Source organism: Mobula birostris, chromosome 21 (assembly GCF_030028105.1).
Source record: "Mobula birostris isolate sMobBir1 chromosome 21, sMobBir1.hap1, whole genome shotgun sequence".
NCBI classification, from domain to species: domain Eukaryota; kingdom Metazoa; phylum Chordata; class Chondrichthyes; order Myliobatiformes; family Myliobatidae; genus Mobula; species Mobula birostris.
Window position 1 is genome coordinate 44,542,879 of NC_092390.1, and position 17,603 is coordinate 44,560,481.

The window sequence follows — 17,603 nt, forward strand, 5'->3', positions numbered from 1 at the left end:
CTGACATCTATGTCAAACCAACTTGTTATCCCCTTCTGAAAATCTTGAAATTTCCTTCTACCATTTGAAGCAGTCCAAATCAGGCTACTCAGTGTGTTATTCTTAAATCACACGCAGAGATTACATTGCCGAAACCTTTTTCCCCCAATTGCAAACAATGGAAGTTGTTATTCAGCCTTTCAAGTTATTATTCACATTTCTTCAATTAGTTTTCATACAACTCACTAAAAGTTATACAAAAACATGAGATACAATACAATGAAACAAAGTCCTCAGACAAACCTTTGCTTTAATGAGTAGTATTATTTGAACAACAGCATCTCACATCAGCTTAGATACATCATGCTTCTTGTGAGAAGTTGAGTTCAAATAATAAAGGTGTACATTCTGACTTTTAGAGCCCTGCAACTAAATATTACCTGGGTGAAAGCTGCAGTCGAAGAATTTAAAAGGACCTTGGCCAAATGGTTTGGCAGTTAGTGTTATTGCCTCATAACTGCAAAGACATGTTTTCAGTCTGATTTGCCTAAGTTTACATATTTTCCTCTTCACCGCATGAGTCTCTCCAAGGTGCTCAAGTTTCCTCCCACATTTCAAAGACATGATTTTTGCTAGTTTATTTGACCTCTGTAAATTACCCAATGGTATGGAAGTGACAGGTAAATCAGAGCTACGTTGGTAGCTTTGTTGGGTTACAATAAAGCAAGTGGGGTTCAGGATTGTTGAGAATGCTCCGTAACTGGTATAGATTACCTGTGCCTCCTTCTAAAGAGATAGGATATGAATTTAAATTTCCTTTCAACAATTTAAATTGACGATCAACCAGGGCTAATCTCCACCATGGAAATTTTACAGCCATAATCACCCACAGTTCTCAACAACTGAGCACCAAAGCCACGAAAACCAAATTCTACCCCAACAGCTTCTTCGTCTACACAGCATTGGCAAACAGTACTCAGTTTAGATCAAGCATTAACTAAGAACTGAACCATCTTTTCTTAGTATTTATTCTTTCTGCTCCCACTGTAGGCATGACCCATAAAATATCTTAGTACTTCATAACATATTGCAGAAATTATATAATTAGGCACATAAAAAGATAGTTAAAAACAACTGGAATGTATATTAGTGAATCATTAATTTGCATGCATATTTTAATTAATATATGATCTTTTAAACGATCTGAAATGAGACAAATTACCTTCTATATACTTAACATACTTTATATACAAGTGCCAATTGTGCTGTGGTTATCTGAGTTCTTAAGATGAAGAAAAGGATTAAGTAGGCTTGCATTAAGATAATTATTCCTCTTCAAACTTTGGTACAATTGCTTTGTTTTCTTAAAGCCACAATGGCTCGTTTTTACCTCAAATCTCCAATCAGCAGGCTCAAGTTCATTGCAATACTTGTTAAGTAGCATAGAGAAGATATGACACAGACAGAATGGTATACAAAGGTGGAAGTCACAAAAAGATGTTGTGAGAAAGGTTATATAGTCATGAGATTGCCCAATTTCTGATCCATACAAATTGATGAGCATGAAAGAGAGCAATGCCAACCAAATTGTTCAATAGTGCAATAAATAAAACTATGGGTGCACAAGCCAGTGAGGGATTTCTCACGTGGCAAACAAAATGCAGTACAATACAGACAACCAATACTTAATGTACAGGTTAAGGACCGAGACATCACTTCAGATCATTGCTCGATGCAGCACAATAGAATTGAGACTGACGAGTAATTTGATTTTCCATGTAGCCTTTTTTCTAAAATATCTTGAAAGTCAATAAATTAGCTTTATTTCTCATAGTCATCAATTCTAAATTATAAGGATAATTATATTAAAATTGTGAATTTCTAAATATGTCAATACTCAGTTGATCAGTTTTCACAGGCTTGGGTTTATTCTGCCCTCTCACCACTAATGCTAATAAAACTTAACAGGACACAACCTGAAGATCACTTACCAATACTTTGATCCCTTGCATCAAACCCAGTAACACTTTTGATGTCACAGGTTGTAGATTGGCCATAATTTCGTTTACCCAAATCTCTCTGGAGACAATAAATCTGTCTGAGCAATTGAGTGCTCGGGTGACCGGAGGATGTCACTAAATTAAATGGAAAGAAATAAGGTGGCTAGATGAATGAAGAATGAATAGAAACAATTTAATTCAGTAAGTAAAAGATATTGCAACAGAGCACCATTTTGTAACTGAGTTACATTATTATAGATGAACAAAATGAACTTCCATTTTATACAAGAAACAACTAACACCAGTTGTTGAATTCTCTGTCTGGACAGTTATGAAGCAAATGAAAGAGCAGAATGTGTTAGGTAGTAAATTTTGAAATCCAACAAACCCGATGTGAATAAGGATCCTACATGTTTGGGCTGTTTCAATCCAGCTTCTTAAAGGCAGAAATTCACAAATTTCATGGGACTTATTTTTCTAAAAATGCAATTGCTTAACAAACTGAATATTGTAACATCTCAGCATCAAATCAGAATCCCAAAATGTGTTACAGGAGCTCATTCAAGATTAGTACTGAAATGAATGAGTCAAATCTTTCACATGCCCAATCTCTCAGCATTCACAACTGCCATATCAATGGTTCCTTAAAGTAACTGCTGGGGACCACTTTCAAAATCCAAGACAACTGCAGTATCATACTAACCCATCAGATTTAAACCATTTTATTTTCCGATGAATTAGGGATATAATATTTTAAAATAATTGTATTATGCAAAAAATGTTATAACAGTTTGATGATATTGACTTGGCCATTGTTTCAAATGTCACAGGCTACTTAATCCTGTAGATATTTCAAAGCATAACATTTTTGATCTGATCAAAACCATTCAGTACTTTATCATAACTTAGGATGTAACAGGCTTGTCTTCTGTCTTGTGGCATAAGCTAAATTTTCATGCTTTTGCACATGCCCATCCAACTTTAACAGAGGTGACAGAACATAGTACTTGGTGAAATGAGGTCAGATCTGAAACACTGAGCTCCTTGTTTTTGCTGCATATAGATAAACTGAATAACAGATATATTCCGTAGAACAACAACTTGGAAAAAAAGTGTTTCCATGGTTTCAAGAAGAGATGGATGAATAAAATAAATTTTCAGCAGAAAAAAATATCACTGGTTTGCAATCTGCATGTTTGCAATAGATGTTATAAGAACAGATCAACATCAGGAGATGGCAGGATTATAAAGAGTTAGTCACATTAACTGCCTCCCCACTCTCTGGTTTCTGCAAGATGAGTGGCATTAAAATTATTGTCTCAGCACATAACGGGCTACATTGTAGGACTCTGAAAAATTGATGGTAGAAATTGCGGAGGCCGTCAAAATTACACTTCAGGTCTCTGAGTATAAATGAGTGCTGAAGGGCTGGAGCATGTCCAATGCTTTATCCATATCAAAACAAAAAATGGACAAATAATTAATCTAGATAACTACATGCTACTTAGCTCAACATCTGCGGCAAGGAAGATTTTAGACTGCTTAACTGGGGATAAAACTGCCACATATTTAAATAAGGAGAAAATAGTTACAGGTACCTAGATCCATAAGAAACAACCAAGGTTTACAAATATCATAGAATTATTTTAGAGAGGTAAAGGACAATAATATATGGGGGCAAAAGGTGAATGCAGATAGTATAGATTTAATACTATATGCAACAGTGTAAGTTTGATTAAAAATTGGCAGGAAAATAGTCAAGTTTCTCAGGCCAGTTAGAAGTAGTTGGTACTGGTAGATCCATGTTAGGGGAGGATACAGCGATTCAATGGGAGAACCACTGGTTTAATGTAGATTGGCATTAAAATTTACAGGCAATATCAAAAAGATATTGTTAATTCCTCTGAAAGCTAAAGGAAGTTGTAAAGTGGGATGCATAAAATGGAATGCTGGTTTAAAATGGCAGTAGAAACTCAAAATTACAGAGGCGATGTATCAAAATGTAAAAGCGGTATCTGAAAGAAAGTAGGCTGAGTAGTGTAAAAGCGCAAGCATACTTGGAAGAACTTGTGAACGAACTATTAATAGCAGCACCTCAGGCTATGGAAAATTAACATAATCCTGGTCTTTATCCGAAGAGATAGATTTCGTTACATGCATTAAATGCAAGATGTAGCAGTTTAAGTGGTTGAATTCATTGCAGAAACAGAGTACAATGCAAATGCTATTACTTAGCAAATTTTGTACATGACTAATAACAACTTTTGACAAAAGCTTAGAGAGAATGAGAAATTTTGAATTACAGCACTCAATACAGTTTTGCGTTCCACCTCCAGAAGGATAATTCACAGTGATGTGACTGAGAAAATGAAAATAAAAGTTGCGTCAAATGTCCTATTTCTATTTGTTTAAACATCCATCACAGTCACAAAAAAAATTACAGTGCGCTATGGACTCATTCGGCCTACCCTATTGGTGCGAGCCCAAAAATAGGGAGCTTTGGGTTACTCCTAGTTACCAGCTCTCAGTCTTTAATTCTGTAGTTACAGTTTTAAAATGAGGATAATGGCTTCTGCCTTCCATCACCATTGTTGCCAGTGAATTCAAGATGACATTAATCCCACTCTAACCTTTCCACCAATTAACTTGAATAGGTCATCTGTTTATTAACCATTTTATCAAAAGTCACATATTCTTCATATCCACATCCCATTCCCATTCTGACATGATCCACATCCCATTCCCATTCTGACATGCTCCACATCCCATTCCCATTCTGACATGTTGCTACACATGCCCTTACACTTCCTCCCTTACCACCATTCAGGGCCCCAAACAGTCCTTCCAGGTGAGGCAACACTTCACCTGTGAGTCGACTGGGGTGATATACTGCATCCGGTGCTCCCGATGTGGCCTTTTATATATTGGCGAGACCCGACGCAGACTGGGAGACCGCTTTGCTGAACATCTACGCTCTGTCCGCCAGAGAAAGTAGGATCTCCCAGTGGCCACACATTTTAATTCCACATCCCATTCCCATTCTGACATGTCTATCCACGGCCTCCTCTACTGTAAAGATGAAGCCACACTCAGGTTGGAGGAACAAAACCTTATATTCCGTCTGGGTAGCCTCCAACCTGATGGCATGAACATCGACTTCTCTAACTTCCGCTAAGGCCCCACCTCCCCCTCGTACCCCATCTGTTACTTATTTTTATACACACATTCTTTCTCTCACTTTCCTTTTTCTCCCTCTGTCCCTCTGAATATACCCCTTGCCCATCCTCTGGGTCCCCCCCCCCCGTCTTTCTTCCTGGACCTCCTGTCCCATGATCCTCTCGTATTCCTTTTGCCTATCACCTGTCCAGCTCTTGGCTCCATCCCTCCCCCTCCTGTCTTCTCCTATCATTTTGGATCTCCCCCTCCCCCTCTAACTTTCAAATCCCTTACTCACTCTTCCTTCAGTTAGTCCTGACGAAGGGTCTCGGCCTGAAACGTCGACTGCACTTCTTCCTAGAGATGCTGCCTGGCCTGCTGCGTTCACCAGCAACTTTTATGTGTGTTCTTCATATCTACTGTACAGGTTAATTTGAAAGGTAAACAAGGGAATTACATGAAAATGGATGATAAGGAGGAGGAAGGAGATTGTCAACACTGTCATCAAAAGAATGTGTTATAAGCACAATAGTGCTGACAGTAATGAGGAAGAAAATAATGATCTGAATTTAACTGATTTCCACAGTCTGTACTATCATTAGTCACAGAGATCAGGAAGAGGCCCTGTTCTAACATAGGCTAAAAGATTCAGTGTTAAAATATGTGCATGATTTGGATCAGATAGACACCTATAAAACCATTTAGTGAAAGTTTGGGCAAAAATATTCAAGTGCATGTGAACATCTAATACCATAATATACAGCATCTTAATAATTGACACACATTGGAGTTGCATTCCATCAGAGTTTATTCAAGACTTTTAAAAACATTGCTGAGCTAATTCTCCTTCCTTTCCAATCCTGATGAAGGGCCTTTGCCTGAAATGTCAACAGTTTACTCCCCCGCCTGACTTGATGAGCTCCTCCAGCATTTTGTGTGTGAGGCTCAACAATCTCAGCATCTGCAGAATCTCCTATGTGTTGAGATAACATATCTTGCACTTTTCCCATCTCGTAGGATTTTTCAAACAACTAGACTGAAGATCCCCCCCCCCGAGACTTATACTATTCACCTATGTATACAATATGTTATTAAGCATTGTTCACCTCTCCAGAATTGGGAGTTAGAAGTCACACGCCAACCACTCACCAAGCTAACCCTTTCTAACATAGCACTAATGAGACTCAGTATGAAATCTTCACTCTAATTGGTTGAAAGTCCCAGTGCTGTTCACACAAATCCCAGGTTCTTCAGAAGCAAAGTTTGTATGGAGTCAGATATCCTGAGACCTAATACTGTTCAAATGGCAATGAATCAGAAGCATTTGTAAGTGTAACGAATGAAAAGTACTCTTCATCCATTATTGTCAAAATCCAGGCCAATAATATGAATGTGGTGACATTCATCTACAAAGATCATACCTTTTGTGTTTTTTTTTTCCTGTCAGTCTCTTTGATCTCATTGACAGTGTCACTTTCACTGCTGCACACTTCTATCAATACTTCAACCTAATAGGAATTAAATTAATAAGGATATTATTTTGAGTAATTGACTAAGCAGATTAATTGCGCCAGAGCAATGCAGTATGCACGAAGGATGTGAATTCGGAGGTGAAAGGTGGTGACAGAGCTAATGTTGTCCAATCCAAATCCTCTGAAAAGAAGTGCGATCAAGAAGGATCAAGGCAATATGTAGACTCAGTGTTCAATTCTATATCAACCATGAATATGAATGAATAGAGATCTTTTGGTTCAGTATACTTGTAGGGTAATGTAATTGGGAGAAATGTACATAATTCATAACCACCAACATTGAGTTGGGGTTCCATTTTAAGAGGCTGGTGTGATGAGATGATATTGTTACGTAAAAAGATTATTGGTGCACTCTGTTATGTAGGTTTTGGAGTTCAATAAAAGGTGTTACGAGTTTTGTTAAACATAAAGCACCTCACTGTTTTATTTGTGGAAACCTTACATACTCATCTGGCTTAAAAGTTTTGTTGAACTCTTCTTTAGAGCTGGGGTACTTACATATTTTTTGGGTGGGGGCATATATTCATTGTCTTTTTCTTTTTCTTTCCACTTCCTTATATTAAATGTGAACAACAAAGATTCCTGTACCAAAGAAGAAGTTTCTACTGAGGAAGATAAAAGTCCTTTGGATATTGCAGGGAGAATAACTTTCTCATGGCAAGCCAAATAACGAACTTCAGTAATCTTAAGAGTTTTAGGCAGTTTATAAGGATTACAAGTTTCTCACTTCAACCAATCTCAGGTATGCCTTAATTTCTTACTCTATTTTACACTTGGAATGCTAATAATATAACTTGCAAAGGACGGAGCTGCACCTCTACCAAAGGAGGTGTGAGGCACTCCTTTCCTCCTCCACCTTGCACTTCATCCTTGGGCAAGGTATAGCACCTGCTTAGCCCCCCGATCAGGGCCACGCAAGGCCATGGGAGCAGGTTGTGGATGGTCACATGAGCAGCCGGTACATATCACAAGTCTTGGTTATACAACCATTGATGCCAGGCAGAGAATCTCTGAAGATTACTGATAATGGCTGGGGTCACCCATCTTGTAAAGACACTGCCTAGAGGTGACAATGGCAAACCACTTCTGTAGAATTTGCCAAGAATGATATTGGTCACAGACCATGATTGTCATGTCATATGAGATGGCACAAAATGTTAATGATGATAACTTGCAAAAATTGCGCCATTGATCTTCACTTTAATTGGTTTGGTGACACCTTCATTTGAAACCTTAAATGATTATTGTGAATTCATTTACCATTCATTTAAAATTGTTTCTATCATCTTTGATATTAAAAATTACAATAAATCTAATGAATTTTGACCATAAATTTACCTAATCCATTCTGTGATGAATGCATTAAAAAATCATGAACCATGCATATGGTTATTAATATCAAGCTGCTTTTGAGTTCTGTACTAAATCTGGCAACACAGTTTAGGTACTAACTCACAGCTCCAGTGGTTTGTGTTCATCTCTGCTGCTGCCTGTGTAGAGTTTGCAGGTCTTCCCTATGACCAAGTAGGTTTCCATGTTCCTCCCACATTCAAAAGGCGAGTAGAGTGGTGGGTAAATTGTCCCTGTTATGTAGAATGAACGGTAGATTCTGAGGGGAGTTCAGGGAAAGGCGGAGCAAATGAAATGGGATTAGTGTATGATTAGAGCAGATAGGGGCTTGATTGTCTGCATAGGCAGAATGCCAGAGTGTCTGTTTCCAGACTGCAATTATTTTTTCAAGCAAAATACAGATTTGTATTCACTTAATTGTTCAATACAGTCTAATTTTCATCCATTGTCTTTAAAGCCAAGGTTATACTGTGAGAAATACCAATTTGGACAAGGATTTCTAGCGTTTCAGATTTTTCAGGAGCAAATGTTTTGCTACATTTAGTTCTCAAAATTTCCATGAAGATTATGAAATCCATTCTTCACTTTTTTTCAAAAATAATTTTAGAAAACAATCAAGCACATGCTGATGACAACTAAATATATTAGGTTTTAGATTGTTGAAAACATACTGATATGTATTGAGAAATTGTGGATATTCCACAAGACCAAAGTGTAGGAACTGTATTTGGACTCTGGTTCTTTGAAGTAGTCTAAATAACAATCATAATCACATGATAAGACATAAGTAAATAATTATTTATTTTATTGATTTGAATATTCCACATTTAATTTACTGAAAAATAGGTGGCACTGTTATCTACAAAACCCCTTTGGGAATTAAGCCCAAAAACAAACTTGATGGCCATCACCTTTTTATGAACTTGTTTATCCTCTTCGAGGCTGTAGACACAACTAGCCATGCTGCAATTTACTGCCCAGTAATTAATAGTTCTTTGAACTTCTGTAATCTGTATATTCAATGTATTTCCAACAGGCAGCTCCTAATGTGAAGGTATTTGGGTAGGGAATTCTGGTTTTGAAAGCCAGTGATGAAGGAACTACAATATGCTTCCAAAGCAGGGTAGTGTTTGACTTGGAGGGCAACTTACAGATTGTGCTGCTCCCATGTGCCTGCTTCCCTTGTCTCTTCTGCAAGCTCTGTCAAAACTGCCTGTCCAACCTCCCGTCGTAGACGACCACTATTCTCTCCAGCAAGACACTGGGAAGATTTAAACCATCATCTTAGAACTTTGTTAGAGACTTACACTTATTACCTGTTCTAGGCACTTCCCAACCATAAATAATTTAAGTGTCTAAAGTTTTCATCAAAACAGCAATGGCAGAAAAATTATATTAAATAATAATAACAACTCGCAGTGAAGTCCTTTGAACAGAAGTATCTGCACATATAATAATGCTTTGTGTGTTTGCCAAGTAAAGTTAACATTAATGAGACTCATTTTAGAACACTTGAAACACAGCATTTCACATCTGAAAACTAAAAGGCACATGAATGTATGCCAAACCTGGAGTGTAGCACCTGCCATTATGTTACTCAATGTACTCCACATACACCTGTCTGGCAATCATCATGAACAGATGTCTGTACAGGCGAATGGCCAGAAAGCTGTCATGTGCGCATCAACATCTGTTCAAGGATACTTGTGGTTGACATGAACAATGCTAATTGTCCATCTAGTGAAACTTAAGTCCTATTAGTCTCAACTTGTCTTAATAACCTATAATAACTTATCCACTTATTATTACCAACCTATGTCCTTCCACTTAGCATATATGTGCCTGCAGGGCAACTAATGCTTGCTCATATACATATGAAAAACACAATTGCTCTATCAGTCAGCTGTACAGTATTACATTATTGTTGAAGTCCCTAATGACTTTGCTTTATGGCAACAATGAGTTTGGTGTTCCCGCAATTAGATTGCCAATTCAAGCAAAAGTATACATATAATCTAGACTGACATTTCAGTACATTAAATGAAAGGGCACAAGGCTAAATCCTTCAATTTGTGAAAACATGATACAGAGCAAGTAAACCACTAAATTTTTTTCGCCTCTGAGATCTAATTAACATGTCAGCGCTGATTGATGTGTGCTAGGGTTGGCAATTCCAAGTCTCAAAAAATCACAAATTTTTGCCTCCACCATCTCTTTCTGCACTAAGTGCCCTTAAAGCAGTTCCCAATAGGGAAGTAGAGGAACTGCATTGGAATGGATTTGTATTCAAGTGGTATGGAGCAGGACTGGAATATATGGATATGGGTACTCTGTATCAACAGAACATCAGATGGGAGTGTATAACCAGGACAAGTAGGATAGTGCTCACAGTCCAAGAGATTTCCTCAGTACTATCCTGGGGAGATGTATATTGGTGTTCACTGCTGAATACTACAACTGTAAATATCCACATGCTTCTTTCTCTCTATCTTGTGTTTTCAGACTGTTGTCCCAGTTAAACAGGAGAGTCATGCAGTCTATCTACTACTTAACAATATAACAATTTTGCAGAGACCACAAGACCAGAAGACACAGGAGCAGAATTAGACCATTCAGCCCATCGAGTCTGCTCCACCATTCCATCATGACTGATTTATATTCCCTCTCAACCCCATTCTCCCAACTTCTCTCCATAACATTTGATACCCTGACTAAACAAGAACCTTCAAACTCCACTTTAAATATACTCAATGACTTGGCATCCACAGCCATCCATGGCAATAAATTCCACAGATTCACCACCAGCTTGCTAAAGAATTTCCTCCTTATCTCTGTTCTCTGTTCTAAATGGACGTCCCTAAATGGACAACCCTCTGAGGTTGTCTGGTCCTAGAATTACTCACTATAGGAAATATCTTTTCCACATCCACTCTATCTAGGCTTTTCAATATTCAATAGGTTTCAATAAGATTCCCCACCCCTCATTCTTCTAAACTCCAGTGAGTACAGGCCCAGAGCCATAAAACACTCGTCATACATCAACCCTTTCATTCCTAGAATCATTCTTGCAAACCTCCTCTGGACCCATTCCAACACAAGCACATTTTTTCTGAGATAAAGGACCCAGAACTGCTCACAATACTCCAAGTGCAGTCTGACCAATGCTGTATAAAGTCCCTGCATTACATCCTTTCTCTTATGTTCTAGTCCTCTCGAAATAAATGCTGATATTGCATTTGCCTTCCTTACCACCAACTCAAGCTGCAAATTAACCTATAGGAAATCCTGCACAAAGACTCCAAAGTCCTTTGCAACTCTGATTTTTGAATTTTCTTCCCGTTTAGAAAATAGTCCACACTGTTTTAGTTTGTAACACAGATTAAAGTCACACCAGGATCATAATTTAAATGTAAATGCTTTGTAAATAAACTATTGCCACTTTAACATATTGTATAAGGATTGTACCTTAACGAAGGCATTACACCCAGTAGTGGCCAAGCATGATAAGCCATTTAGATAATACATAAGCAGACCTAACTGTTTGGGTTATACGTGCTTCTTTATTTGAGATCCACTTACATACACAGAGAGAGGAGTGTGCAAAAATTTCAGGAAACCTGCTCTATAAGTAAGGAGTAAACATGACTGAGTTTTAGATTAAATTCCATCATGGGGGCATTAAAATCAATGCAATTGTATTTCTGCACCACCACCTTTTAGGTAAGGCTTTAAACTCGTACTCTGCCTGTCTGGTCACGTGGGCAAAAATATCCAATTCACAAAAATACAGTAACGGTGATCTGGCCAATGGTTATCCCCAACCAGTTTCACTAAATTATGATTTATCACACTACTTTTGTTAGACATTATTTCACACAGATGTGCCGAGAATCTTTTGATAGGTTCCAGGAACAATATGTTAAAAGCTCTCTCCCTGGTGGCAAGTAAAAAAAACATTAATACAGTTTTTCCTCTTTTACTGATGGCAACAATAGATCTGGAATCAAACTCTTGTTTTCCTTATGCCATCATCATTTATTCCTATTCTGTCCCGTATCTCACCCAGTGCTTCCTTCTCATTAACAGCTTCCTCCCAGGTGTGTATAGGTTTGCTGGAACTTGGAAACATTGGTGAGAAACACCTGGTGCAGTCTTGTTCTGAAAATGCTAGCCAACTGCTCTTCTATGTCTACAATGATAGAAAAAGCAGAAAGATTACAAAGGTTCAAAGGAAACCTTTCAACACAACTTGCATTGCATGATACAGTGAACGACACTTGAGTACTTCTCTGTATGCCCATCTACCAGTGAGAGAGCACAAAAATCAAGAAGAGTATCTGTATCATAGCCTGTTGGATCCACCCACTCATTCCAAGTCTTGTGTATGGTAGCATGCATTCCTTTAATATTCAAGAGCTTATAATTTCTTTAGTATGCCCATTCCTTGTAAATAAGAACGGTTTTGCTTGCCACTGGGGAAATAACATTTATAAGTTGCCAACAGTGTAGTTATTTAAAAGCAGTGTTGCGTTAAAACTGATTTATATACAAAGCATTAGAAGACTTCAGATGCTCAATGTTTGCGACTGTATTTGCAGCTTGAATGTTTGTCCTGCTGGAAGATGCAGCATTGGTAATAAATGAAAGAACAACGAATTTTGAAGAGCTTGTCATAAGTATGGAGCAAGTTAATACAGGGAACGCTTCTTTTGCACATTAATTTCCAAGCAATTTCCACAAAGCAGACAGACTTCTTCCGTAACTGTTCTCAAATTTCACTAGTGGTGTTTATTTCTTGGCCCTGGTTACTCTGTTCCAGTACCCTCTGGGAAGATTGCTGTTGAATGGCAGAGGGATCAGACCAGTACTTGCACTCTGTCAGCTCTGGAGTAGTGAACACTCCAACATTTCCTACATATTTTGTTTCTCAGAACATTATATTTTGCCATGCTTGTTTTATTTTCTTTCAATATCTTTTTGATGAAGTTAAAAATAATTTATTTTATACCATATATTTGAGTTGTCATATCCCTTTAATTATGGAACACAGTCCTGAATTTATATTGAAAGCTTTCGTTTTCTCCCTCATATTTGGGCAGCACCAAATCTAAACCATCCAGTAAGTCCCACTCTAGGCAGAATAAAATTTAACTCTGAAAGAGCTATCTTTTCACTTTGTTTATTAACAATGTTATTATCGTGACTGAAAAGCAACCCTTACATCTGCACTACAAATACCTATAATGTTTTAATGTCTTCCAATTAGGTTGGAAATGCCAAGAGACACCCACTACAAATGGATGCATTATTTCTCTTTCTCTACATTTTAAAAAAAAATGCTTTTAGAAACTTCTTTTCCTAAGTTAACACATGCCAAGAAATTCAATTACAAAGACCCTGGTTCAACGTTATGTGACAAAATAATGATTCCTTTTTTTTTCCTTTCAGGAGTGAAATGTGGTAACAACTATTTGAAGGGTATTTTGTACCATTCTGGTGACTCAAGAAGGAACTTCCGTGGATGTCACCTTTATGATCCTGATTGAATTTCCACATCAGGAAAACACAATGATCTCAGTCCTGTATGACTGCAATGGGACACATTTTTCCCCTAATTACCTTGTCCCCTTTGCCTATTCTTCCCTACTCTGCACCAACACCCAGCCCCTGCCAATCCCCGGTCTCCCTCTTGCCCTTACCAACCATGGCATTACTTAAATCCTCATCCCATAAACTTTATTCCCTCCCCCCCCTCAAAAGGCCTTATTTCAATGGAAAATTAGGCTTGAATAACAGGGCATAAATATGGAATCTTCTCCAATTCAACATTTTCAAAAGTACTGCATAGTAGAGTCACCTATGTTATGTGCTTTAACCTACTTTCAATAGACATAGAAGAAATATTGTTATCAATTCAGTATAACATCTGAGTTGAACATCTTCTATGAAAGCAAATATTGTTTCATGTTCAATCTAAATCTTTACATGTATTGACAACTGAATATATCAAATAACCTATCCAACCTGACTCGAGTCCCAGTGCATTTAAACAAAACTCAATCATACTCTCTCTAAACTCACCCTCTACAAGATAAATAACCTCAGAGCTTAACTTCAGAACTGAAAGCTTTTCGAGCAGACAGCATACAGATTATGTCCTTGTACTATTTTCACAATTTCTCATACACCCTGCCATAAACAGAAATTTAAAAATGAATATAATACTTCATCTGTAGACTTTACAGAGTCTTGCATAATGTATTGCTCCTGGTGTTCTATATAATGGGTCTTAGCTATAAGACCATAAGATACAGGAGCTGAATTAGGCCATTTGGCCCATTGAGGCAGCTCCGCCATTTCATCATGGCTGATCTGTTTTGCCTCTCAGCCCCAAGCTCCTGCCTTCTTCCCGTATCCCTTCATCCCTTGACTAAATCAAGCGTCTATCAGCCTCTGGCTTCACTATACCTAAAGACTTGGTCTCCACAGCTGCCTGCGGCAAGAAATTCCATATAATGTGTTGCTGTATTTCAATGATCTTGTCATGGACTATCCATTGCCATAGATTATCAATATAATGCACATTAAATTTAACCATGTTATTTTAATTGAAAAACAACGATTTTAATAAATCATTGAAAAACTGCATTTGTTCCTATCTCACAACTAGAATTCTAAATAGGTGAAAAAATATTTAAACAATAACCTTCATTTTCTTTTCAATGTCAATGTTTCATTATTTTATTCAGTTCATCGTTTATTTAAAAGTTTACTATCATTTACAAAGTTAAAAACTTGCACAGAGACATATTAATTTTAAAAAAACATATGCTGTCAAGTTTAGTTTAATTTCTCAGTTGAATGAAAATAATGTAAAACATATTTTAGTAATGTTAACAGTGCCATGCCATTTTTTCATTGCTAATACAATCATATTAATAACATTGTTGATTAATCTATCCCATTTACCAGGAGCATGTATGATTTAGTAAGCTTGTTAGTCATTGATTATTCTGATAAACTCCTCTTAAAAAAGATGCAGTAAAAATAAAGTCATTTTGGAAAAAGAATTTCAATGTACTAGCAACGAAAAGTTTCATTTTTCTTAAAATGCTCTATTTGAGAAGAACTATTTTAATTTTGCTTATATTAGACCAGGTTTTCCCAACCTTTTTTATGCCATGGACCCCTGCCATTAACTGAGGGGGGGGTCTTTGGATTAGATGACCATCATCAAAAAATGATGTACTATTGTACATGGGCCATGTTGCATGAAAAAGAATCACTTTTTTTTAAGTAAGGAACTATTAACTGTTGATCGAAGAGGCAGATTCTAAACATACAGTATTCTAAAGAAAAACAGCCATGGATAACACTATCTTACAATGCAAATAATGAATTGTTTGTTCATTACTAAGGTTGGAAAAACTATTGTTGCTGATATTAACCAGAAATCAAGGAGGAAAGGATTAAAAAAGTGTCCAAGAGATATATGGTACTGCAGATATATGATACTCAGTCCTGTAGAAGAGAATAGGCCTGAAACATTGACAGTTTATTCATTTCCATAGATGTGCCTGACCTGCTGAGTTCCTCCAGCATTTTGTGTGCACTGCGTTGGATTTCCAGCGTCGACAGACTTTCTCATGTTTATGATTTGCAGGTAATTTAGTTGTCATACCGTCCAACAACTTGTATTTGATTCTATCCTCTGATACATGTAAGGAGTTTACACATTTTCCCCATGATCAGATGGGTTTATACTTCATGATCCCTTATCCCAAAAACAGACTGGCTCTTCAGTTAATTGGCTCCCATAAACCACCCCCTATGTAGGTGACTGGTGGGTGAATCAGGAGGTGCTAATGGGCATATGAGAAAGAATAGGTTACAGGGAGAAAAGTGGGGAAATGAGTGAAAGAATTGTTCTGAAAATTGGCATAGGTTCAATGAGCTGAAGTGCTGCTTTATCACATATGAAATGTGAAAGCAGACATAGAAATAATAATGCAATTCATCAAATTATTTTAAAAATCTGTTTGCAAGACATTTCATTCTTAGGGGATTAACACTTTCCAAAAGACACATTTATAGCATGCTCTACTTGAAAACTGCTATGGGCATGATATTTGACAATACAAATTTAAATAATTGTGATACAGGGCCAAGAGGGCAATGCCTAGTCATTACATTGCACGCCTTTTTGCTGCACTGAATTGTGGTTGCGCTTAGCATGAATTTCAATTTGGATCCTCTGCAAAAACAAAAAAACAACAAAATTAGTCAAAAGATATTTGAAACAGTGTTAGAAGTGGTTTACATCCATGAGCAGTCATTAGCCCTGGACCTGCATGACTCCCAGTGAGATCTCAAGAGTTCCGCACATAAAAATATACATTCTGCGGAGTTTTTTGCATAAGGTACCATTTATCAAGAAATCTTCAAATGTTGCAGTGAGCATTTAAGTAATTGGATCAGGGATTTATTCATTCACATGCCAGAATCAACATAATTGAAACTTCAAAGCAGGATGTGCTGGATTTTTATGTATCATTGGGTCCTAAATCTCATTATTGGTGTACTAGGTTGATGGTAAAAATAGGAATGCTGAAAACATTACTAAGTAGACTTGGCAAATACGATCTTGAACGTTTCTTCGTCTGTGCTGATTCTTCTCTACTCAAATGGGATAGGAGGCTGTGGATGTTAAGCAGGGATATGTCTTTCTCCTGCTCCTGCTCCTGCTGTTCTTCTCGTTGTGCCTCATTGCCCTCAGCCTCCAGGTCTCCATTCACCGGTGGCTGTCTTCAATTTGCAAGGTTTTGCAGCATGCAGCACACAGTGTTGACATGCCTGCACCTACATGATTTCTTCTGCAGGACAACACTGAACTGGTATATGGAACTAAATTTCTTCCTGAGGAGGCCAGTGGTATTTCCTTCCACTCTCCTTGTGTGGATATTACTGTATTGCACTCAGCTGCTGTGACTGTAGCACCTATCAGTGTTAATTTGCAAGGAGATCAAGACTAGCTCTCATCACCAAGAATCTATCCCTCCAAGCAGCACTGGCCACTAAAATATCCAGCAGTGCAGCCCCCTTGATAGGAGTGAGTCACACAAGCCTCCCAGATAAATGGTATTCACTGTGAGAGTATTCTCCTCTTGATCCATAAGAAGCTACAGTCTGACAGAGTGGAAACCTTTCCTGTTGGTGAAAAGATCATGGTACTTCATGGAAACACAAGGTGAATGGCTGTCTGCATTCAAGGGATGCCATGAATAGTGGCAAATACTGGTGCTCAAAATGCTACTTTTTCCACAATGAAATTAAAGCAGTTGAAATGATGGTGAGGAATTTGAAGATCAACATGACATTTGCCTCTATGAACAGAGCAGTCCAGCCAGAAGATCGTGACTTAGGGTCATCCTGCAGAACGTCTCCTAACACCAATCTCACTGACACCTCTACTTCCTCACAGGCTCATGAAATTTGGCATGGTCCAATTGATTCTGATCATTTCTATCAACGTACCATAGAAAGCATGGTATGGCAACTGCTCTGCACTTGACTGCAAGGAACTGCA

At 37.7% G+C, this 17,603-nt stretch overlaps 1 protein-coding gene across 1 annotated transcript in view; it reads right to left on the reverse strand.

Annotated features, from left to right (window-relative positions):
- tcerg1l (transcription elongation regulator 1 like) overlaps nucleotides 1–17,603 on the reverse strand; it is a 602,997-nt gene that overhangs the window by 508,276 nt on the left and 77,118 nt on the right. The window contains exon 5 of the mRNA XM_072239775.1: nucleotides 1,971–2,114. Coding sequence (XP_072095876.1) covers nucleotides 1,971–2,114 — 144 coding nt within the window. The remainder of the gene's footprint in view (nucleotides 1–1,970; nucleotides 2,115–17,603) is intronic.